General features: G+C 42.7%; 1 protein-coding gene across 3 annotated transcripts in view; it reads right to left on the bottom strand.

The window, feature by feature from the left end:
* Positions 1-25,704, bottom strand: part of LOC142659867 (regulator of G-protein signaling 3-like) — a 36,901-nt gene that overhangs the window by 5,995 nt on the left and 5,202 nt on the right. For 2 of the 3 annotated variants that reach the window (XM_075836409.1, XM_075836408.1), the window contains exons 2-6: positions 17,991-18,431; positions 8,128-8,204; positions 7,120-7,188; positions 4,886-4,947; positions 1,870-2,036 (exon numbers count right to left, since the gene is read on the bottom strand). In XM_075836409.1, coding sequence (XP_075692524.1) covers positions 1,870-2,036; positions 4,886-4,947; positions 7,120-7,188; positions 8,128-8,204; positions 17,991-18,431 — 816 coding nt within the window. The remainder of the gene's footprint in view (positions 1-1,869; positions 2,037-4,885; positions 4,948-7,119; positions 7,189-8,127; positions 8,205-17,990; positions 18,432-25,704) is intronic. The other variant, XM_075836410.1, reaches the window with a different exon arrangement.

Here is a 25,704-nt window from a genome sequence, read left to right as displayed (position 1 = left end):
CTCGCTCTCTCTCTCTCAGCTCGCTCTCTCTCTCTCAGCTCGCTCTCTCTCTCTCAGCTCGCTCTCTCTCTCTCAGCTCGCTCTCTCTCTCTCAGCTCGCTCTCTCTCTCTCAGCTCGCTCTCTCTCTCTCAGCTCGCTCTCTCTCTCTCAGCTCGGCCCTAGTGAAAGGCTCAAACGAGCGCCGATCAACGTTTTGTCCTGTTGATCGGTGCTCGTTTACATGGCCCACATTGGACAATATAAGAGGACCCTCGATCTCATATCCATCTGATCTCAGCATGTGCAGTCCACATCCAAAATACAACAACACAATCAAACATCACTCGGGTTATTAGTAAGAGATAATCCCTTTATATCAATACTCATTTATTAGGATTAGTCTTCATTGTTATCCTGCATTTTGCCCTGTTTTGAGTGATTGACTTTTTCTACCCTGGTGCCCCCGCATTGTAGCATGTAACATTACCGCGTCCCCTGATGAGCTCAGTCTGATCTCCGGGAAAGCATTAAAAAATCAGAGACTGTAACAAATTAAATATAGATTTAAAGCAGAGGAGATCAAAGCGCGCTCCACCACTGGGCAAGGGGTTACATGGGTGCAGTCCACATAATGAGGGAGAGGGGCTTCCAGGCAGGTATACACATACAAGGGGTTTCCTTCTTTGCAGCCATTTCTCTACAGCACAAGAATTAAAGAAAAAGGAAATGTAACCGTAAAGGGGCAGCCAGGAAAGTGCAGATCAGAGTGATTAATTTTACACCGACTGCTAGAGAGAGGGAGAAAAGCAGCGTAAAATAAACATTATTACTAAGCCGAGGACTCTTTTAAGAGCGTCTTTGTCATCGGAAAAGTATTCCCTTTAAAGGAGAAGGCGAGCGGAGCCGCAGGCTGCTCCTATATGACAAGGCACCATCAACATTTACACAGACAGAGAAGAAGAGCCTCAGACATGGCAATGTTTCATTTATCAAAACCACAGGGGCATTTGTGGCCCATAATGGGGATATTTTTAACCTAATTCTTGAAGAACCCGGTCAGTCTTGAAGTCTTTTGTTATGTTAGACTTTTCCCGAATATTCTATAAACTCCCAAGAGCATCAACGTCAACATTTCACAAGACTAAAACTAGCCATAGAGCTGGGATAATTGAATAGCTTCCTGGCGTCACAATTACTGGGGAAAGCAAAGTGGCGAATCATTGTCCCCCCCCCCCCCATGGGAGGTCTCGGGTGATCCTATTAAAATCTAAATTCATGAGGAAAAAGGGTGAACCAGGTATGGCAAGGTGCTGCAGTTATGCAGCATTCCACCATAGAAGTAAATGGGTTGTGGTAAAGGATTTGTTAACTATTTACAATAAGATATTAGAAGGGGCCTTTAAAAATCATCTGATCACATGGGGTCCTGCTGCTGCGACCCCCAGCGATCAGCTGTAATCTGCTTGGAAAGCTGTCAGTAAGTGTTTAATTCTCCTGCAGTGCCACCACAGGAGAACTGAAGCACTACACTTTTTTTTTTTTTTTTTAAATCATCATAGTCAATGTAATGCATGAACATGCCGGGTCCTCCAGTGGACACTCTGCACTGGCTTATAGAGAAGTGTCCTAAATTCCCTCCCCACCACGCCTATACTAAGTCCCTAATGGGGTATTTGAAAAAATAGTTTTTCTAAACTGAACAGCTCAGTTTTTAAGATTTTTCACTGCCAAGTATCAAACTCCTGACATCATGGTTGTAAATTCATAGATGTGTCGGAGTGCAGGGAATCAACCTGAATTGTATCCTCCTTTTTTTAAAATTTTTATTTAAATTACAACATCTTTCCAGCAGATCCTATTGCATAATCAGTATTTTTAATATAAGCTACCTCTTTAGGGGACTGAAACGCGATGTAGTGCTGATGGATCTTGCGTGCTTTGCTGTGTAGGATAAAGTTTGGATGCGTTTCCCTATAATCTTCACAAGCCAACCAGAATTCCAGGTTCTCTTCACTGAACTCCGACTGTAGGAACACACGAAAGACAGCTCGCCCGTCTGCATGGTGAAAACAAACATGGATTACTTAAACCCCAACGCATTTCAAGTGATTATGAAAGTTTGGTGAGAACACAATAAAAGTATCATGTGTCCAGGTTCTTCAAATTCTTTATAGTCAAATTTTTTTTTAGGGTTTAACTTTTTATATAAAAATAGTACCAAAGACAAACTTGGGGGTTGTCCACAGCAGCCAATCAGGTCACTACTTCAATGGTCTTCTTCTTTCTTCAATAGTCTGATTGGTCACTATGGATATATCACTACTTGTATCTGCCTTAGTTATAATATATCTCTAAAGCTTCGTTCACAGCTGCGCCAAGGTCCCGTTCCGACGTTCCGTTGGAGCTTTCCGTCGGAACGGGACCCTGACTGAAACAAACGGAAACCAAAAGGTTTCTGTTTCCATCACCATTGATTTCAATGGTGACGGATCCGGTGCTAATGGTTTCCGTTTGTCTCAGTTGTCGTTTTAACGGAATCAATAGCGTAGTCGACGGAAAGCTCAGACGTTCCATCGGAACGGAGCCCTGGTGCAGATGTGAATGAAGCCTAAAAGTGAGTTATTTGGTCTACAGGGGCTGTTATTTGGACGCAAATGAAAGGAGATTCATCAGTATCTTCATGTCTTTTCTTCCTTTTGGATCCACTTATGACTTTGGCTAAAACAACGGAGCCAAATACTGCATCAAAACGGCGTGTGTGATCCTGGCCGAAAGGGAGTCGGTCATTCGATTTTAGCCAATGAAGTGGTCAACACCATTAGTTAGCTATAGGGTAAAGGAACAGAAACTTACCAGTGTAGAATATGTTATTCCTTGCATCTGCCTTGTGCGGTACGCAAATTAGCTGTCCCGTGTCCGCCGAACTAGGAATTGTGCGAAATTTTATGCTCCGACCCCTCTCCTTTGCAGTTGATTGATGGCTCTGCTGGTCATCGGCATCGTACAAGCAGAGCCGTCAATCAACTGAAGAGGGGAGGGGTTGGAGCTTAAGATGCCGGACACTTCCTGGTTTTGCGGGTGACAGACTCCCGATAATGGCCAGATCATCATTACCAATATTTCACCAGTGCTGGTCATAACTTTTTAAAGTTTTTAGGTTATTAAAGTGATTTTTTTTACATCTTTTTGTGACAAATAGGGCATTAGATTTTAGGTTTAAGAAAAATTTATTTTTAGTGTGAAAAATATATATATTACATTTTTAATGTAAACCCCCCCCCCCTTTATATAGAATATAAATTTATGAATTCATCTCTGCCATCATTAACCATGTATTTTATATAAATAATATGCCATAGTTAAAGTCACAGCTTTAGTTGGCACAAGGGCGGGGGGGGGGGGGGGGGGTAATTATTTCATTCATTTATTTATTTTTCTGACGTTTCCTCTAAAAGGTCAGAACTTTTCGGGGATTTTATTATATTTTTGATTGATTACATGACCAGTCCTCCGGTGATCACGTGGAGGCATCAGCACTGCCACCATTGTATATACAGCACCCATTGAGTCCAATTTATGTAGCAATTGACATGGCATAGACGGTAAAATAAGAAAAAATACAATTCTGCCTTCTCTTTTGGGCATTTGGCTGTCGAGAACGTTCTAGAATAATTTGTAGTGGCTTTAATTAGATTTATTAACCCCACAATGACCAACAGAATTCTTCTCTCCTCCAAGCCAATCCTGAGCTCCCTGTGAATCGCACTGACACTGGAGAAATATTTCAGGCTACAATAAAGGAGAACAGGACACGTCCTTATCTGTCCGCACCAGACACAAAGCCTCTCATTCATGCCCAGTAATTGTGTGTCCGTCACAAAGCAGAGTACGGCTACAATGGCGCAACTTAGCTTTATCACACAGGCATAGAATAAACGACAAATCCACGGTACTTGCTAATATTACTTCATTAGCTCCACCGTATGTATGGAGAAATTCCTTTAATCCAGAATCTGATAGTCTGGCATAATGTGTTCATGAAAATCATCAAATGCGCTAGTGAAATCGTCCTCTTCTCTGGCGGAGGCAAATTTGATAGAAGTCATTGAACGGCATATACGTGGTCGCAAATCAAAAATTTTGCGTCAACTCCAAAAAACATTTTTGACAACATAGTCATAAATCAGAAAATAAGCCCAAAAACATACACGGTTTGCAAATAACATATGCAAATAATAATTAAAAAAATTACCATATCTGACCTCATTTGCGGAGGATATCTATTGGTATCCTATCTGTTTCTTAGAAAGATGGGTGGCTAACTTTAAAGAGGACCTGTCACCTCTCCTGACATTTCTATTTTAGTAAATAATTGTATTCCACCTGAAATAACAATTCTAAGAATTTCTAAGTTCTTAGAACACTGCATTGTGACGTTCCTCGGTTATTCCTCCTGCAAATTTATGAATAAATTGACAACTGGGTGTTACCATTCCCCTTGTCAAGAGGGTGTGTCCCTACACAGTCTCATTGTCAGTACGGATTTAACATTGTCAGTCTGTGTAGGGACACGACCCAACTGGTAACTCCCAGGTGTCAATTTATTTGTACATTTCTAGGAGGAATAGCAGAGGAACGGCGCAACACAGAGTTCTAAGAAAAGATGCTCCAGAATTGTAATTTCATGTGGAATACAAGGTACTGTTTAAATCTCACCCAGGAGAGGTCACTGGGTGACGAGCCCTATGGGTGCTGTATTGTGGCCACGGCTGAAAAGATTTTTGCACTTATAGTAACTGGTGATTGTTGTAATTATCAGTGGAAATATACAGAAAAAGAAATGAAAAAACATAAAATAGGTAAAAAAAGGACAATAAAAACTTAGGAGAAGGTTGTTTCACTTACATGGGTGAGAAAGGATATTATCAAGCGACTGTCCCCAGTTCTGAACTTCTTCTATACTTGGCCTGCAATGGAGAAAAACACAGAGAGGGAGGAGGTAAGAGAAAGATTTTATAAGATCACAGTACCTAAAAAAAATAATTTTGAGCACCATATATATTTGTGGGAACACTTGCACCATTGGAGCACTCAAATGGAGACATGTGAAAAATCATTCGTAACAAGAATGTCTGTATGCGGTTGTCCCCCAAGAATGTGCTGGTCGGCAGCACAACTCCCCCATGAGCAGCCCCGTAAAGCTTTGTAACAATAGGCCCTTAGAGCTGGGCCCTCGAAAGGAAGATTTGCGATCTGTATGGGAAAGGCGGGTCTATTATGTCTCATTGCATAATAAAAAAGGAGGTATTCTAAAGTAGGACAATCCCTTTAAGCCAATTTGTACTTTGCAGTATTACAAATGCTCAGCAACTTTAAAGGTGCAGATAAATAAAGATTTTTTATAAAAAGAAATGCAAAATATGTTGCCCACAGCAACCAATCAGGTCACTGCTTTCATATCCTAGCCGGTCCTACTAAAATGTCTGCTGGAATGTGATTGGTTACCATCGGCAAAACACCTACATACTGCACAGCGGTATTCTTGCCGTCAAAGCGACAGAAACCTTGGTGGAATCCCGACAGGCCCCATTATAAGTCAATCGGACCTGGCAGGGTGCCGTTTGGATCTGGCGTAGTAGGGTATAAAACGGATGACAGACAGCGAAAAACTTAGCACCTCATTACACCATTATGAAAAGTATATATGTATATAAAAATAAATAAAAAGGAGAGTGTGGCTTAAATGTGCCGAATTGCACCAAAATTGACGCAAAATATTGGTCTATAGTAGGTGAACCAGGATGTGGCGTAAGGTAGAGAAAATGTTTTTTTACATGTTTAGCCAGGCGTGCCAAATTTATCACGCAGCCTGCCCCACTGTGATAACTTTGGCGCATCGTTTGCCTGTCTGTTCTAGATTTAGGATTACATGTAAGACCGTAATAATAAATCTGCCACAGTGTTATTGGAAGTCACAGGTTAAATAAAGTTTAATATATTACATTGATTTTTTTGTAGCCAGAGGGTGTAGCGAGCAGTCTCTGTGGACACGCAGTCATTGTGGCACCATCACATCATCGGCCTATGCAAGTGGAAAATGACCGCGCCCACTAAAGTACAGACATGTCCAAAAAATATTACACGTGCCTTGTGCGCGGAATCTGCAGTGATGTTCAGTCTCGGAAAGAAAATGTTAAATAATCTGGAACCTCGTGAAACCGGACCAAAAAAGAAGAGTCAGGCAGAAACACTGGCGAACTTTAATACGTGGTCCGGCCTGTCCACGTATTAAATGATCGGGCATTCATCTGATGCTTCGACTACCCCCCCCCTCCCGGGATAACATCTGATCGCCAGGCGGCTCCAGTTACAAATCGTATTGTCTACATGAGACTGTGTGTCTTCCTGCCCTCACACATTTATATACATTTCTTGGATATTGCCGACTTTAGAAGTTCCAGTGGCCAAGCAGTGATAATAGAGGTCACTAGAAAAAAAACAAAAAACCCTCTAGGCCCCTGTTGACATTTCCTAGGCACATTGCCAACTGGGATCTATGGACATACACACAGGGCCAGATTTTCCATTAGGTATAAGAGGCCCATGCCTAAGGGCAGCCCTGCTACTCAGGGTCAGGGACAACTTATAGTTTAGTTGGTTGAGTTGGTGCAGTAGTCCCTATTAGAGTAGAGTGAGCGGCTATAAAAAGCGTCTCATTGTGACCATTGATAAGAATAGGCACCCGGTAATGCTTCACTTCCCCTGTGGTGGCGCTGCAGGAAAACGAACGCCTCCAGGATTCTCCACAGAATTAAGTTGATCACTGGGCTCCCAGCCGGGGGATACCACGTGATCGGGTTAACATCAAAAGACCCTTCTAACAAAAAGGGACAGTTCAACGGGAGAATCCCTAGAAGAGCGCAGGAGGACCCTGGAAGCATCAAGTTTTCCCAATTCTTCCCAATACCCTATTGCCGGAGCAGCTGAAGCCACTGTACACAGAGATCGTGATGGTTTCTATTCCGGTCCCATCATGAGACTGTACACTGGACGTTGTGCCTACAGACCCCTGAGATGTATATCCGACACTATACATACAAACAGTATACCCACATGTATTATACTAGAGGGGCAATTACCGTGTAATATGTGACGAGTGAGATGGCCACAGTCGGAACAGAGACAGGTGACTTCTTTTGTGCTTCTGTCTGAGAAGAGGAAGGCGACACACATCTATACATATGATTACACATTCCTACCTATATACAGTCACAGAATAACAGCGAGGAGAACAACAAGGCTGGATTTGGCACCAGGTCCTACAAGCTTGTGCCTAGCGCTAGCGGAGACGAACGTGTGACTCATTTCCTGCACAGAGTAAATGTCATATTTCTTATTAGTAAAGGGAAATTAAATGGGTAAATGACAAAAAGCGACTAATGTGACTGGAACGGTTAACAGACTAAGTGTTGTATGTAGGTCCGGCCTACAAATCCCTAAATTTCATATAAAACTTTAATTTACTAGAAGGGTTGTCTGAGAGAAAGCCCCGTAATAGCGCCAACATGTAAGACAGAGCAAAAGAAAAAGAGGTCGTATACTTACTGTTAAAATTCAACTCTGGTGGTTCAGTGGGGCTTTATCCGGATGGTCCCAATTGGGACTGTCACATGGCCGCATTTTTCAAGCGCTGTTGTGGAACGTTATGCTACTATAACGAAATATCAGTATGGAAAGCAAAGATTGGACTAAGCGGCCACATGACGTTTCGTGCATAGTGACTCTGAAGCTTGATGTATACATAGGCCCGAGGGGACCGCTGGTGAGTTGTAGTGTAGGAATGGAGCAGGTTTAGTGGGCACCTTTTCATTTTACTATTTCTTACAGGTTGGCGCGATTAGTGGGGTTGGTTGACCAAACTATTTAAAAAGTTTACATTTCAGGACTGAGAAGAAACCATGGCACCCTTAGAGACTCGGGAAAAACATACAATCTCCATGCAAATGTTGCCATGGTCAGATTAAAATCCCTGGCCCCATTGCTGACCACCCTAATCTTGGCATAGGAGGTGGCACCGCTTTATAGGGTTCTGGCCGCAGTCTATGACTATTGATGTATATGGAGTCTTGGCACATAGTCATACTCACTCCTTCTTTTTGTGTCTTGGAGCTCTGTCAGTTTCACACACTGATCCAATATCTGTTTCTACACTGGAAGCCAGCGACTGCAAGAGAAGGGATTATAAGAGATTAGTGTCAATTCAGCATGAAGACTGCATTAGGTGTTTGGCAGTACAACGCTTCTAATTTGGTCAGCTCTAAAGTTGGCCAGATAGTGGTACGACAGCTATTCCTCCCAACCCAGCCATACACATGCCAGCTCAACCGAGCGAGCATGTGTTCTCAATGAGGAGAGGGGAATAAGCGAAGCGTCTAGCAGCGACTGATCTCCCGTCAGAACAAAGAATCGGGCCTGTTAAAATCCAACATGCCAATCCTTCGTTCCATCGAGGAAGAGAGTCGGGACACCCCCCATACACATTAGATGTTTGGCCAATCCTGCCGAACTCGCCGGGTTCGGCCGAGGTTTATCTAATGTGAATGGGCACCTTAAGAGCATTTGGTCTGTGATATCCAAGTAGGGCTTGGGCTACCCATTTGACAATGTTATTCCTTCAGGAAGATGGACCGAAACTATAGTAGGATTGTTCTGCCGATCGAGAACCAGTCACCAGTTTTTGGATGAATAGAATGGCCCACCATAGACTTGGGTCATCTTGCCGGTTAGTAGAATGTCACAAGAAAAATAGGGGCAACGTCGAAGCACTAGCTCTAACCATCATTTGTAGAATCTCTCAATACCCTCACCAAAAAGAGTCAATGTCAAGCCCCCCTACTGTTTATTCTACGGCCGACTTTAGAGTTCATCTTTCCAAGTTTATTGCATGAGAGACGCCTCAGTCTAAGTTCTTCACTGTAAATACAGAAGAACATTGAAACGTAAGACAAGGCTTTTATATAGAAGTAGAATATTTTCCAATAAACAGTGAAATATGTCAAGGTTCATAAAGAGTTCTTTAGATAAACAGTGGACTTCTTACTTTCTTTTAAATAAATAGCAAAATCACATTCCCAAGGCTAATAAAAAAAAAGGCATCACACCCAAAAATGAATACTACCACTTATAATGCAGAACAATAGACCATTGATACCTGGGGTACAAAAACATAACTGAGGTCTGCAGTACCAATGCCATATCATGGGGCATCATAGCGAAAATCATACTGTACTCTACCCATCATGCTGGTTTATGACAGATACCACCCCCATTGCAGTACATTGGGGTTCGGCATTCGTTGACCTTGCCAAAGAGATAAGGACACCATTAACCTCAGGCTGGTTCCACTTCCCTTGTCGATTAACATTATTGCGCCTGTGGAGAGTCTTGCCCAAGATCAAAACTGCCCCATGGGGACGGGTAAGGAGGCCAACGTGAGAGGACTCTCTCCTATTCAGATGCCCGATAGCTTCTAAGTGGTAGCAAAACTACAACCCCCCCAGCACGTCCTGGCAGCTAAAGGCTGCTCCGAGATACTTCGACCTATAAACACACCAGTGATCTCCCTAAGGTCAGTAGAAAACTCTTCTGGAGAAGAAGTTCACCATGTTCCTTTAGAAAGGCAAGGCTGGCAGTAAAAAAACAAAACTATAACTATCAAGACGTCATAAACGTTCTGAACACTAGGTAAGCATTTCATTCATAGTTTTTGAAAAATTCTTCAAGTAGTATGAAATGTCAATGATCACACCAGAAACCGGTATGTATGGAGTTGGGAGCTCCAGGTATAATGAGGTCCCGTATGTAATCCTATTAGAGAGTTTCCAGAAAGGATTGGAACACCCCATAAAATAGTACACACCACTCTGGTTTATTGTCCATTTTGCATAAATCATTACATCGAAAGAGCCATCAGACCACATTCCTTGAAGAAACAACGGGTTCCGGATGTAGGATTCCGAGCAGAGATACAATCTGAAGTTACAGGTGGCAAGTGCTATAGATTTTCAGTGCCACTGTTAAACAAGCGCCACGTAGGTAATCCTGTGCCAGCAGAATGAGCAATTTATAGTAATATATACCGGCGCTCACTCGAATTGTCACACCTTACAGTCAAACAAGGTCAAGGGCTTTACAGCATTGTCACAATAGGAGGGTCCTGGACAACATTACATTGTTCTGGGTTGTCCTGGACACATAAGTCCGATAATGCAGTAAACTGGGAATTGAGTGGTAGCTATAGGGGGGTTACAGAGGCAGCAGACCACCCGAGGCTTGGTGCCGGAGAAGAGTACAAAGGCTCCTCTAAAGCTGGACATACACATTAGATTACAGTTGGCCAAACCTGCTGATTTTGGTAGGATTGGTCAATAATCTAAGGTGTATGTAGGCCAACTGTTTGCGAATGAGTGGGGGGGGGGGGGGGTAGAGAAGGATTGGGCATGTTGGATTTCAACAGGAGCTTCAGGAAAAGCCACAGACTTGGACTCGGTCTGTAGATGGTGCATGTAAGGCTTGAGTAGGACTGAAACCGAAAAGATTGGCATGGTCACCATTGACTTCTATCTTAATGCATCGGTCGACCGTTCCAAGTTGGGCTGAAGCTGCATCCATGTGCGACCTAATGTTCTGTACGTGGCATGGATTGGGTTACCTATAGATGCCACTTCATCTATCCTGAACCTACTATATAGGCTTATCCTCAGCGGTTATTGTGTCTATTCTATAAGCAGATACCCCCTGTACCCCGGTTCTGCCCGTTTCGAACAGTGCCAATCACTACTGCATATTTGTCAATAGTTTTTTTTACAGGTCTGGCAAGGACAGGGTTAAAAGTCAGAGGTCATGGGAAAGCAGCTGTGTTATGAATGCGGTTGAACAGCGGGAGGGGACAGGAAATTATGGGTCAGATTATACACAGATCCTAAACATGCTCTTTATATACTATACAGGGATTCTATAGATTAATTTTGTACCCCCCCCCCCACTTGTATCTCTGCCCTAACAATAAAAAAAAAAAACGGACAAACAAAAAACTGGTCCCGTAACATGTAAAATCCGCACGCTCGTCCTGTTTACTTGTGAACCTTTTACCCCCCCCTTCCCCGTTTGTTTGTTATAAGCATATTTTTAACTTTCTCTTTTAACAATGCAGCGCAATAATAGAAAACAGATCACAACACGCAGACGGGGTCGCCACTCACTGACATGAAGCGAGCGAATTCTTAACCCTTTAGCGACCAGGCCATTTTTCATTTTAGTTTTTTCCTTTTCGCCTTCCAAGAGCCATAACGGTTTCATTTTCGTTATTTCTCTTTATTCTCAGGGTCAATAGGATCACGACAATACCACATTTTTTTTTTAATAGTTATTTTTATGTTCTACTCCTTTTATAAAATAAAAAGATTTTGGTTTTGTGTCGCAATATTCTGCGAGCCATAGCTTTTTTATTTTTCCGTCGCTGGAGCGGTGTGAGGGCTTGTTTTGTGCGGGCCGAGCTGTAGTATTTATGGATAACAATTATTGGGGTACATATTAGTTTTAGATCACTTTTTATTCTATTTTTTGTGGGAGACCAGATGACTAAAAAATAGCAATTCTGGCGGTTTTATTTTTCTGCAGCGTTCATCTTGCGGGTTAAATAATGTTATATTGTAATAATTACGATTTTTACGGGCACAGTGGTACCAATTATGTTTTTTACATCACTTTTGGGGAGAAATGGGAATTATCTTTTTTAACTTATATATATATATACATACACACACACACACCCTTTATTAAACGGTTTTATTACTTTTTTTAATAATCCCCTTAGGGGAATTGAACCAGCGATCGTTGGATCGCTTGGACAATAAACTGCAATATTTATGTATTACAGTATATTTAGTTTTTTTTACCGGCTCCTATTAAAGAGGCTCTGTCACCAGATTATATGTGCCACATCTCTCTACATAATGTGATCGGCGCTGTAATGTAGATAACAACAGTGGTTTTTATTTTGAAAAACAATCATTCTTGAGCAAGTTATGAGCTAGTTTAGATTTATGCTAATTAGTTGCTTAATAGACAACTGGACGTGTTTTTACTTTTTACCAACTGGGCGTTGTACAGAGGAGTGTATGACGCTGACCAATCAGTGACCAATCAGCATCATACACTTCTCATTGTTCCAGCCCAGCATGATTGTGCAGTGAAAGAAGCTGGGCTGGAACAATGAGAAGTGTATGATGCTGATTGGTCACTGATTGGTCAGCGTCATACACTTCTCTTTACAACGCCCAGTTGGTAAAAAGTAAAAACACGCCCAGTTGTCTATTAAGAAACCCCTTAGCATAAATCTAAAATTGCTCATAACTTGCTCAAAAATGATCGTTTTTCAAAATAAAAACCACCGCTGTTATCTACATTACAGCACCGATCAGATTATGTAGGAGATAGGGCACTTATAATCTGGTGACAGAGACTCTTTAAGCTCTGCCTCTGGTAGGGCTTAATGGAAGAACCAAGCTGGCACACATAGGGGCCTTTATTAGGTCTTTAGGCTGCCATGTCAACCATTGGCAGACGCAATCGCATCACAGGGGTGTTGCCTTCTGTATCTAACAGCTTAGATCTTGCGGTCGCTATGGACCATGGCATCTTAGTAACACCCGCTCCACACAAGCACCCTCCCTTTACGACATACAAACACGGTGGGTGGTCGTAAAGGTTACTTCATGCCTCATTGATATCTCCTTTACTGGATTATCTTCTTTGGGCAACCCTTCATCATATGCCCTAATAAAATATATATATGGCTCCAAAGGGGGTGGTGGGTGCCCCTCATTCAGGATAAGTCTGACATGAAATTTACCTGAAACTGAATGTTATTTCTTTTTTCTTATAATGTACAGATTGATAGATCTCATGAGTTTTTTTTTATATTTGCATTTTGTGAAAGTTGGAAAAAGTTTTTCATCATTGCATCTACTAATGTAAAGGCTGAGATTTGCGCCCTCATGCCACTTTGGACTGACTGAAAAGACCTCACTGGGGGTGATGTGACTAAAAGCGTAAATCATGCAAAACGCACATGTAAAATGACATTGGTGTGTGTGCGTGTGTGTGTGTGTGTGTGTATGTGCACCAAGTCCCTTCAATTTATTCCTGATGAAGGTCTCGAGGCCCTTTTCTTAACACCCCAAAATAGATTTTTATACGATTTTAAGATTAGTGGAAATCTCTGATACAGCGAGACAGGCATTCAAATCAACAAAGACCTTTTGCGCTCTGAACGCCCTAATTGTGGACTCCTCCTCTGTTGTTTTCCCTTCCCTGACATAAGCAATGGATCAAACGATTTGTATTGATCTCTATAGATGTAGTTCATAGGCGGCTCTTCCTTAGAGATCAAGCTACATGGAACGTCCCATACAGCCAGTCCTTGAGATCTCGGCCCGGAGACCAAATATTTTTTTAATTTAGGTAACTTGAATATTTCGTTCGCATATAAAACACTATGTTAATCCTGTATATATATATAGCCCCATGTCTACATATGTTAATGTTAGGTGGGCGATTAGGGGCAGATACCACCTGTGTGTGGCCAACGTTGTGCAAGTGTAAGTCTTCCCTGTGCTGCACCCCTGACTGCCATTCCATCCCCTGTTCCCAACCCCATGCTGCTCCTCTCACAACAATATAGCCACTACACAATGGCTTAGACAAGGATGGGGGTTATGGAGTTGCCCCCACCCACAGTATCATTCCATTTCCCTCACCATAATACAGACCCGGCCATCCCCCTTCCTCTCCTGCAGTAAGGGGCAACGGCCGGAGTGGAGAGGGAGGGAGCCTGCGACAGTGAAGACAAGAATACAGGAGACTGTAATGACCGGTCAACTGCCCCCCCTCCACATCGGACTCCACTCTGTTTTTCTGGGATGAGACACAGAAGGGATAGCCTTAATGCCTGCATGATAGATGTCCAGTTATCTATAGAAAGGACATTGGTGAGCAGATGAAGCGCGCATCCTCCGGGTATCGGTCAGCTCTTTCCTGGAACACCTCTCACTCGTGGTGCAGACAATGGATAGAGTCGCACCTGCACTGCCTAACCCCTCCTGACCCTCTGCAGACTTGATGTTCTGGAAACTTTACATTGTTGGAGAAAGTAACTCCTGAAAACTGTACTGGACCATTCATACTGCAATATATTACTGCACCCGAACTCCTGAGCACAGTTTTTCTTTGCGGTCAGTTTTATATAGAATAAATAAAATGTCTTCGGGGCAAAAAAAACCAAAACTAAATAAAATTCCCATGTAAAGATAGTACAATTTGGACAGGGTACACAGGGCTCTTTGCCCACCTCCTCTCCCACCAGTTACCGTAGCAACAGATGCAAGAGTCAGTAAAGATGGTTCATGCCAGTGCAGGGGGAACTGATGGTGCTAAGATTTGGCAATTGCTAACAGCGAGTTAAATGAGATGTGACAGTACACAACACATGGATTACCGGTCTGTTATGTTCTGAGGTTTGTGTTCATTAGTGAACTGAAAGAGTAAACATTACTCCATGGAAATGAACACGTTGGTGAAGACATGGAAGGGAAAAATGCAACGATAGACAATAATAATTAAATAATCATACATACACACCCTTTTAATACGGTATATAGGGTGGCAACCCCAAAAACGTAGGGAGAAAAGGAGAAAAATTGGACTGCCGGTGGAGGAGATTGATAGGTAACCCCATTAAAAAAGGTAAATCAAATTTGTTAAAGGGACACTTTAAAAACGTAATATCATCCTCCCTCCTGGTCTGTCCCACATCCCGATCCAAAGGGTGAAGTTATAAAAGTTCTTCTATATGTGATCTAGGAGGAAGCCATCCGGTCTTCCCACGCCAGCGATAGTTCAGAAAAGGGGCAGGCTCCCCTTGCAACCAACAGGCAAGCTGTTTCACCCCTTTAAGCTAAGCTCCACCCACAAAGTCTGTCACCCTTTAAAGATGGAGGGGACCACGAGGAGAAGGATCATAGTCCTACGCCAGATTTTTGCAAGCCTATTTATAGCATGAACTTTCAGGAAGTCTTGGAGGCAGACAAATATTTAACGGGTTATCTGAGAAAACACATGTTCAGATACTCTATTAGCTTGTTTGGAGTTTATTTATAGATGGGGCAGGGGAGAGGAGTCTCCTGTTTAGGGCCCTCCACTTTTAACTATAACGAAGAGTGGTCTTCCTAGCTTTTAAAAGGGGTTCTCTGCTTTGGACAGTCCCTACTTGTTAGAAGGATCTCTTTACAATAGGCGGATTACAAAGTGTCCATGTGGAATAACTGGCGATCTGCTGGAATCTGTGGTGAAACCTGGCAGTAAGTGTTCAATTTCCCTGCAGCGCCACCACAGGGAAAAATGAGCATTACACAGTGCCCATTCATATCAATGTGCTATCTGTGTAACGCAGGACAGGTCAGGTCCTCCAGAGTGAGAGACGCTCTTTGTAACCACTCGAAACTCTGGCCAAGAGATGAGGATCCTGAACATGAGACCCCCCACTAGGAACTAGAATTCTCTAATAGGTCCGTATGAAAGTTGGTTTTCTAAACTAGACAAACTATTCAAGGTAGGTATGCTCAGGCTAAGAGAAATCTAAATGCCATCTATGCCTTGCTGCCAGCAGTGGACTGACTATTAGGGCATTGGGGTAACGCTCATCCCAAAACGGATTACATTTTGGCCAACTACTTTTTGCAGAGAATTTGTGACAACAGCATCGCAACCAACATTACATCCGATTAAGATGATGTCTTAGAAATGTGGGAAGAGCTTCAGACATCTTCAAACCTACTTTTCAACAGTGCTGCGGTGATACGCCGGTTTAACCCCTTCATTACTTAAGAGGTCCTTCAATCTTCTGAATCCGGCACACCCCAGCCTCATCGATGTTCCTGTCTCACTTCGCCCCAACATTTCTTCCTCCTTACAAAACAATCTCAGGATTGCGGTTAAACTGGATACTAAGTCTTCAATCACCACACCCTTCATCCTTGCCGGCCCTGAGGAGCCCGAAAGGTTTTCACTTTCCAATGCTTCAGATTGGTCTATTTTTAAAACTTATCTTTTTAAATTCTTCAGGTCCAAATATATACACGGGACCAGTTCTATCGGTCTCATACAGAAAAACCTACAGGTTATGTAGGACGTTCAAAATAAGTATTTCCATCACACTTGTCCCTTCTGAAAACATAATATTTGTTATACTGGGTTCTCAGTTGCCCTTTGGTGACACAATAACCACATCTGTAGCACCATGGACTGTGGTGGATGAGCAGACTCATATTTCTTGCCTACACCCATCATTCTGCGGGTCTTAGGCCATGTTCACACTACCATAGTCTTTATATTTCATTGACAGACCCCATTCAGTTCTGTGGGATTCAATATAGTATCAGTCCATTCCTCCAATCTGTTCTTCCATCTGGAGGAGAATTATTTTGCATACTTTTTCCCAGGGAGCATTGCCCTCAAGACTACCTACAAGAGGAGTCTCCGCAAGGAGAATTGGTACCTTCTGAGATTCGACACATATGACATCTCACACATGTAACCAGAACCGTACACTGTGCTGATGAGGAGCAACTACTCCGAAACAGTGCTGTCTACAGATGTCTCTCTCTGGTTTATCCGATAACCGAGTTACGTTTCAATGCTTTTTAAAGGATCGGACATTGACTTAATGGGGTTGTACAGACTTCGCAAAACAGGCCTGCTTTCATCCAAAATCAGTACCACACCTGTCCACAGGTTGTATGTGGTATTGCAGTTTAGCCCCATTCACTTCAATGGAGTGGAGTTGCAATACCACACACAACATATAGACAGGTGCGGTACTGTATTTGGAAGAAAGCAGGCATGTTTTTACAATCCTGGACAACCCCATTAATGGTCATCCAAAGCAATATCTCCAGAAGAATGCAAGTGTGAACATAGCCTGACTGGTCACTACTCTGTGCCTATATGATACCCTAAAAGGTAAGAACAGACTGGTTTCTATCAATGTCAACTATTGGCTCAGGTTGGGGCTACTATACAAGTAGTGAACTTAAGTTGCACAATAGGTCAGTCGCTATGCCATGGCTTGAAGCAGTTGTCCGCTTTGGATAATCTCTACTTGTTGCAAGTGCCCCTTGGTAATAAACTAATCACAAAGTGTCCCCCTGCTGGGACCCACAGCGATCACCTATAATCTAGCAGTAAGTATTCAATTTGCCTACAGCGCCACCACAGGGGAAATTAAGCATTACACAGTGCTCATTTAGATCAATGGGTTGTCTGCGTAATGAAAAACAGACAAACAGAAAAAACACACGGCGCCACAATTATCCAAGGGTCATGGGAAAACAAAACACTAGGGCAAATATGCTCACCTAGGGAGGTTATGCTGACCAGGCACAACACTGTTGGAAGGTAGGAGTCAAACCTCCATACAGATCACCGCTAAGGAGATGCGTGAAAAGGCGACACACCCAGGGTGTGTGCAGCCAGATCCGAGGTATAGCTGCTGCCCAGGTCCAAAAGCCGGTGAACGGAAATTCACCGCCAAACAATGAAGTAGAAAGAGAGGAAAAAAAGGACCAATTTGCTAGGCGCTGCTGTACTGAATTTTGGTTTTTCCCTTGTCCCCTCCCTGTGATTGGTCCCTATTTTTACATTGACATGTATATATATGTAGGATGTTTTTTTTTGTATATTTATGGCCTGATGAAGACGCATGTCCTGCGTCGAAACGCGTAGCCTGTTTCCATTCATATAGTAAAAACCAAAATTCAGTACAGCAGCGCCTAGCAAATTGTTCCTTTTTTTCCTCTCTTTCTACTTTAATAAAAAACAGGACAGGTCCTCCAGTGCGAGATGCACTCTTTGTAACGACTACGTAAAATGTCATCTTACCCCCTTTATTTACCTTAAAGGATCCCATAAAAAACGACAGGAGATTCTGTTTTGCAGCAGACACTTTTGCAGCTCTTCTCTTTTTCCTCAGTGTCTTTGGTGATGGCAAACTCCATCCACTGCCAGACGACTTCTTTTCCCCAAGGTTCTCCACCCCGCCTCCCGAGTCTAAATGAGACTCACTTCGTGTCCTCCACATGGATCCTGGGACCCCCAGAGTACTGCCATCTGCCCCTTCCTCTTCATCACTGTCACAAACTAAGTTACCAGCGCTGAATGAACGTTCCACTCTTACTTCCGGGACAGGTAAGGATGGAGCATTGTCGGATGAAGTGTCAGGAACATTAGGAGGTGGTTGTCTTCGGATAGCTACGCGTTTCCAGTGTTGAGGATTATCAGGAGTGAGACAGGTATCGCTGCCAGACTTTCGTAGTGGGTTGAATACATGAAGCATCTGTGAAGGAGACAAATATGGTATTTAATTCCTGTTTTTAGTGGGGAATCTTGATAATAATATCAAAGTGCGGGTCCTCCCTAATAATAGAAGACCGAATTGTGAGGCCATACTGTCGACAGAGACCGAAGGTGATGCTACACTCTTCCTTGGACCCCCTGAACGAAGAACACCGTCTGATATAGTTACTCCACGTTTTTTTTCAATTGTCCGACATGGTGCTCCCACCACAAAACTGTATTCTCCACCTGTTAGATTGATCCATAAAATACGGTCAGCATTAGATCTACCTCCGTAAACGTATTATTTGGATGCCATGTTAATTTGGGGAAAAAAAGACACCCACTACATTCTTAACAAGTTTTTGGATAAGCTTTTGACTGGAGGACTGTAGGGCCGACCTGTAGCTTTGGGACTCGGGTTCTGAAACGGGGGTCGTTGGGACTGGGGAGGCCTTTAAATATTGGAGCACACCACAGAGATCTAGCCTCCACCGTGTGTACGTCTAGGACACTCATTTTACTAGTTTTCGCTGGTCGCTTTAAAAGGTGTAAATAAAAACATGTTTGGGCCCATCTGTGTATATGTAGGCATGTAATAGAGGCGTAAAAAAGGCAAACAAAAACATAGAAGGAAGAAGTATAGAGAAGAAGCGCAACACCTGGAAGAACACAGGGCAGGTGTGAGGACAGGTGAACAAAGCAGAACATAGAGTTACAGGAATGATTATAAATAAAAAGTTGTGCTTATTCAAAAAGTTTAACCATTTCCATTGAATTAGCTATAGGTTTTATTTTAGTGGTTCTCGGCTATGTTTGGTCATCGTAAGGCAGGTTTCCAGAATGGGTTCCGATCAAATGTTCTGATGCCCCCCCCTCCCCCCCCCCAGTGAAAAAAAAAATCTATCAGGCACTTGATTATTAGCATCCCATTAAGTTGGCCCTTGAGCCTGCATGTAAAATGAATGTCAGCTCAACTGGAGCAGGAAACTAATATGGCCGGATACATCTCGGTACAGAGCTCCTGAAAGATTTGGTACAACTCTCCCGTTTTTTGGGTTTATGGAAGCAGCACTGTAAAATTCCTTCCCTTTGGCATAAAAGGTCTGAAATTCTTGATAGCCCTAAAACCACAAAAGGTAGTCCAACACTTGACCTTTCATGGCAGGTACATGGGAGCCCCTTGCCTGCAGACGGAATTATCCAAAAACATGGTAGGTGTCTTGTCAATGTGGAAGCGGACAGTTCAGCCAAACAATGCAGGTTTTGGATTATACCACAGATGAATCGACCAGGTTTTTTGGGTTCTTCCTCCTATATGTTTGGCTTACCATGTTGTTTTTGGGATATTTTCCGCTTAAGGTTTTACCATGCTGTTTTTGTGCGGTCCCACCCATGGGTAGACCGTGTTGTTTTTGGGTTATCCCACTCATGGGTAGACCGTGTTGTTTTTGGGTTATCCCACTCATGGGTAGACCGTGTTGTTTTTGGGTTATCCCACTCATGGATTGACCACGTTATTTTTGGGTTATCCCACCCTTGGTTTGACCAGGATTTTATCGGCTATCTTAAGCCCCCACCTAAACCAATAGTTGATCAAAGAGCTCATTCAGAGTCAATGTACGAGTAAGGACTGAAAGTGGCAGAAACGAGCACTATAATACAATATATTCATATACACATCCCATAATCTCTGGAGCCTTTTGGTTTTCTGGTTGTTCAATTCATCGTGTGCCCCAGCGAGGGGCAGCTACAATGTTCCTTGTCGCATGGTAAAGAAATAAAAGGGTTAAGCAAAGAAGGAGTCCACTGACAACCTTATATGCAAAGCGGTAAACTCTTGTTGTTTTTGAGTGTTGTCCAATTTAGACAACCCGTAGGGGCGCATAGGGATATTCACAAGACCAGCAAAGTCTTTCCAAGAGATCATGTGACCACTCATCTTTGCGAGCCCGGTTCTGAGCCAATGGCCTTCGAGACAAAAACATCAATCATTTATCATAGATATTAAGAGGTTACAATATTTATGACTATATGTGTACAGAGTAAGCACTCTCCATGTGCCTGAAAAATAAGTGCGGACAAGGCAGACCATCACATTTTTTTTTAATGAAACGGACACCTTATAGAACAAATAAACCTAAAGATCGGCAGCTTATAAAGATGCCGTAGTGTAATAAGAGGAGCTGCCGATATCTGTCACTCCTATGAATGTACGTGAAGGGGCTCGGTACTGAAGACTTGTGTTTCAATTCCTCGTCGAGTGGAACAGTTCTTAAAAACCAGTACAGACCTAAATACTACTCACAGCTGAGGGTTTGTTACAATTGAATAGTCTCCAGACTTCGGTAGATGTCCCAAGAAACACAAACCAGCAGGTGACACTGCATCCACCATGTCCCCCCTGGATAAAAGCGCACTCTGTTGGACCCTCCCTTACCGTTAACAGCTGATTGCAGAGGGCTTCTAAACCTGGATCTTTTGATCGCTGGGCTGGTTTCAAACTCAAAAAGGTGTGGCTACATCTGTGTACAGATCTGCTTTCAAAATTCTGCTGGTTGCCCATGGAAACAGTCAGCGGTTTAACTCCACCCTACAGTCAGTCAGCTTAGCTTTTAAAGGCCCTTTTGCACGGGTCGATGATCAGGGGAACAGAACACTCGTATGTCGGCAGCACATCTTCCAGTGTAAACGAGGGATGTGATGTTGACAACGATGTAACTATATGGGGGACAAAAGATCTCGCTTCTCCCCATACAGTTCAGTGATTGCTCCATGTACGTGGAGCTAAATAAGCGCTGATAGGCGTGCTACCTCCCCGATCGGCATAAATGTCGGGATAAAAGGGCCCTTACTGTGTTACGGTCAAAGATCCCACAATGCACTGCTCTCTGATAACAGAAACCTTGCAGTAATCTGAAGTCAGCTTTAGATATGAATGGAGAAGAAAACGTCATGTAACGGAAAATCAGTAGAGGAGAAGTAAAGGACGGGATTTACCAAGCGAGTAACGTTTCATGAAGATTTAATCTGTAGAACGTCGTTGGAATGCTGAGATTTCAGATGTATCATATAATGTATCACACGTGACAGGCTTAGATACATTGTCCTCAGCAGTCATTCGATCTCGTCAGATTATAAAACTATTGAAATTGCGTGACGAGCGTTCGATATAAGAAATGCTTAACGAGTCATAGCGTATATGTATTAATCTCTATACAGCGCTGATATTCCACAAAACTTGGCGGTGTTGGCGATAGGAACCAATCAGATTTAACTTTTTTTTTCCTGTGCGGATTTAAAAATGGAAGCAGTGTTGTGATTGATTGCTGTAGGCAATCGATCCACTCCATCTCTGCACTAGATTTAACCAGTTAAGTATTACTTTAGTAGTGTTGTGCTATACAGCGATATTTTTATTGTACAGTCACACGCGGAAGGTTTTATTGCAGACATTTCTGCGTCTTCCTGGAGGGCACTGTATACGGGGTGGGGCGGGCTCTCCCTGTAGTGAACTGTATACGGGGGTCACTATCCGGATGGGTTTACTAAAGGACTATTATAATTAAGGTGTGGCCGGGACTTTTTGAGGGCAGGCATGGTCACGTCAAAAACATTCCAAAATTCAAAATTGGCAAGTATGGTTTACAGCACTGCGCTAAATGTTTCACAGCCCCTTTTTAGTGGCCCCAAAAGTTCCCATCATTAAGTCACAGGTGCCCCACAAAGTGCCCCAGCCAGACAATTATCTATGGCCTCAGCTGGGATCTCAGTTTTGGATGTTGGACTTTAGGGAAGAAAGGGGTCAGAGGTAAACCCAGAAATGCCTTGGACATGGTTTTACCATACAAACCCCCCCCCCCCCCCAGAAAAAAAAAACCCTGCAAAACCAAAATACGCCGCAGTATAACCCCAGGTGTGTGATCCTTCCAATTTATGGATGATGGGGGTCCCAGCAGTAGGACTGCTACCTGATTTTTATGGCATCTCTAGTTGATCAATGGAGGGTTCACCTGTAAAACACTCGAAGATTTAGAAGTTGCATGAGGAGCAATTCCGCAATATATTTGTATTATCAGCAGTGCTACTTATATGAGCAGGAGTCCAATAATAGACAACGGCAGCTGCGAGAAAATCCAATTTCCTGTTATGCACCCGTGAGATCTATGTCAACTACTAAAGCGGTCCTGGTCTGTGTACAGCTTTATCGAGGGAAGAGGTGTCCTGAACTTAAAGGGGAACTCCAGAGAAATCCAGCAAGAGTGAAAAGAGGGTTCTTGACAGTAGCATAAGCAGCTACACTTAAACCTTCACTCCTGGTTACTCAAGGGTTAACTGTTCCTCCACCTAAAATTCTGGATGGTTCTTCAATAGTTCTTTTCACAGTTGTCAAAATCCTACTGACCTTTAGATCTGTTTACCCTAAAATTAACCATAGAGAGGACTCATTGTGGACTGCGGACTCAGTACTGCTAATTAGAGGTTTATATGGCCAGAAATCCGGTATTCATCACAGACCAGCCATATAAAGTCTTCACGGGCCGCAGGCATGTGACCAGGTCTATAAAGAACGATCGCATTCACTGGTCACTGGAAGGAATGCGAAGGACCTCAAGAAACCTTTACTTTCCATCCCAGGCCAGCAGCAAAGTCCTTCATGAGGATGGACTGACCCCAGAACATCCAACATCCCTGCGCAAATATTACATGATTAGCTAGAAAATAATAATCTATATATTCATTTCTTTATGGCGGTTATAAAAATCATCTCCCCATACTGACTTTCTGTTGAGTTTGTGCTTATATTCAGCAGCCAATCTGAACAGGCAGAGCTGCAGTATAAAGTATGGTGGATGGACAGAGCATTAGCCTGGGGTGAGACAGAAGGTGGTTTTCAGGACTCGCACTCGACAATGTAGTTCATTTGGAATCAATGACAATCGAGTACTGCTGAATATTTGTTCTGGGTATGAGCGGACTTCCCCTTTAAGAATTATAAACATTTTATAAGGTCCATTCAAACAAATTAGCAGTAAGCATACAACGATTAGTGACATTGCCGATCCTAATGTCAGACCCCACTGGTCAGAAATGTAGGACATAAAAAAAAAAAAAAAAAAGCAAACGATATGCCATCCTACTTCAATTTCTGGGAGAATTGAGAAAAAGTTTGTTCTATGTAAACCTCGCCCTAGTGTACAGGTCACACCCCCAAACCATTAGCCAAAGTGCAAGCATAGTGCTTCCCTTCACACAATTATACAACTCTGGCTTCCTACAGCCACCACAAGGGGGAGCTCCCTTCATACAAATTTATACAGCTACTATTGATATCAAAGGGAGAAATATAAATACATATGCAGTGAGCTCCCTCTAGTGGCAGCTGCCAGCAGCATTTGCAAGAGACCCCTTTAAGCTTGTGTAACGAAAACGCCCAAGGCTTGTTTTAGAAAGAAAAAAAAAGAAAAAAACGCAGACACTTCTAAATGTCATCAAGTCAATGCCAACAAAAAAAACCCCAAAAAAACAACTGTTCTCCATGACAAAAGCTAGAGGAGACAAAAGTTAGTACTGTTGCCTATAGCAACAAATCAGATTTCAGCTCTCATTTCTTAGAAACATGTGCGAACACGAAAGCAGTGATGTCATCGGATGCTATAGGCCACACCTCCACCGTTTTCTAGCACCAGCAAATATATAGTCCGTCCAGATCACTCACCCTAGGAAGGATGTATCTCACCCCATCCATGTTTAGGGTGTCAGGGACATTTGAAGAAAGCCCCAAAATTTAAGAACCTGCCATAATATTCTTTCCTATAATATTTTAGGAATGACCTCTTTATGCAATTTCCTAAAATATTATTAAAAGTACTTCCAAATTGGGAATTAGCCATTCCCCCAGCAGCCTTTGCTTCCTCAGGTTATACAGACAGTTCTGTTATTAACATTAGATTATGGAATTGCCCTTTAAGCGATAGTCTGAAATTCCGATAAGCGGCTCCCGTCTGTAGTTCCACGTTAAACCTGTTAAATTACATCAACTCCATCTTTTAAAACAAGGAAAAACATGTCATGAATTATGAATGTGAACAAGACAAACAATATTCCACCCGGGCGCGGAAGCAGAATATTGTATTTTTATTCATGGAAACTTCCTTTGAAGAACTCATGTTGGCTTTGCCGCCGAACCCGGCTGTTTTGTAAGAGCTGTGATTATATAATTACATACTTGTTTGTGTGCGTTTATAGCTTTATGGGCTGAATCCTGCGTGGGAACATCATAACAGCCCCGCCAGGGGTATTACCTACACCTGACCTCTGTCCTGTATATAGGCCGGATTCATATCCGGATGCAGGCTACCTCCCTATACAAATATCATCAGTAGATATGGCAACATGGCGGTTACGTGGATGGCTCGGGTATCGGGGCATCTCATATTACTTGCCGGAGGGTGATCGACCCCTTCTCAGACCCCTATACTCCGCCACATGTGCGTGAGATTGTATGACAAATGGCTTAACACTCGTTTCCGTTCTGAATTTTCTACGTCCCCTTTTAAGAGAGTAGCGGAGAAGGGGGGGGGGGGGGTGGGGGAGTGATGTACCACAAAACGTATATAGATTATAAGCTAAGTTAGGCTCTGCTCCCATTGGCGTTAGGGGTCTCCGTCGGGGGTGCAGTCAGCATGCAGCGCTATTCTTGGTCTCAAAATTTCCATTAACTTGACATAACTCAATGGGGTCTGTTAATCGCCGTTTAGATTCACCACAGTCAAGAGGCCAGTGTGAACAGAGTCTAAGCTTTACGATACTGGTTATATAATAAAAAGAGCAAAAATAAAATATACACGTAAAATACCCCCCTCAAAAATACAGTACCCCCTGCCAATCGTTATAATAGCGCTAGATCTGACCCCATTACTCTACAATAGACATGTAATATATCAAAATTTTCAGTAGACAACGACGATCAAACAAAAAGTCTATTTTAGGGTTACACTATATTATTACCAGAAAAAAAATAAATCTAGAATAAAAAAAAAGCATATTTCTTTATTATTTTTTCAAAGATAAGCCTAAAAATTCTGAAAAAGCAAAAAAGTTATGTGAATAAAAATTTTTGTAAAAGAAAGCTGCATTGTTAATGAAAAAAGGCAGCAAAAACCACGTCACTAACCCAGAAAAAAAAAAAGAAAAGTTCTAGCCGTCTAACTAATGCGTGCATAAAATGGCTAAACCGTGTCCTGAAGGCTCAAAATAGCCCGGTCCTGAAC

This window comes from Rhinoderma darwinii, chromosome 8 (assembly GCF_050947455.1).
Source record: "Rhinoderma darwinii isolate aRhiDar2 chromosome 8, aRhiDar2.hap1, whole genome shotgun sequence".
NCBI lineage: Eukaryota > Metazoa > Chordata > Amphibia > Anura > Rhinodermatidae > Rhinoderma > Rhinoderma darwinii.
Note: the sequence above shows the minus strand (reverse complement) of the source record. Positions and strands in the feature narration are given on the sequence as shown.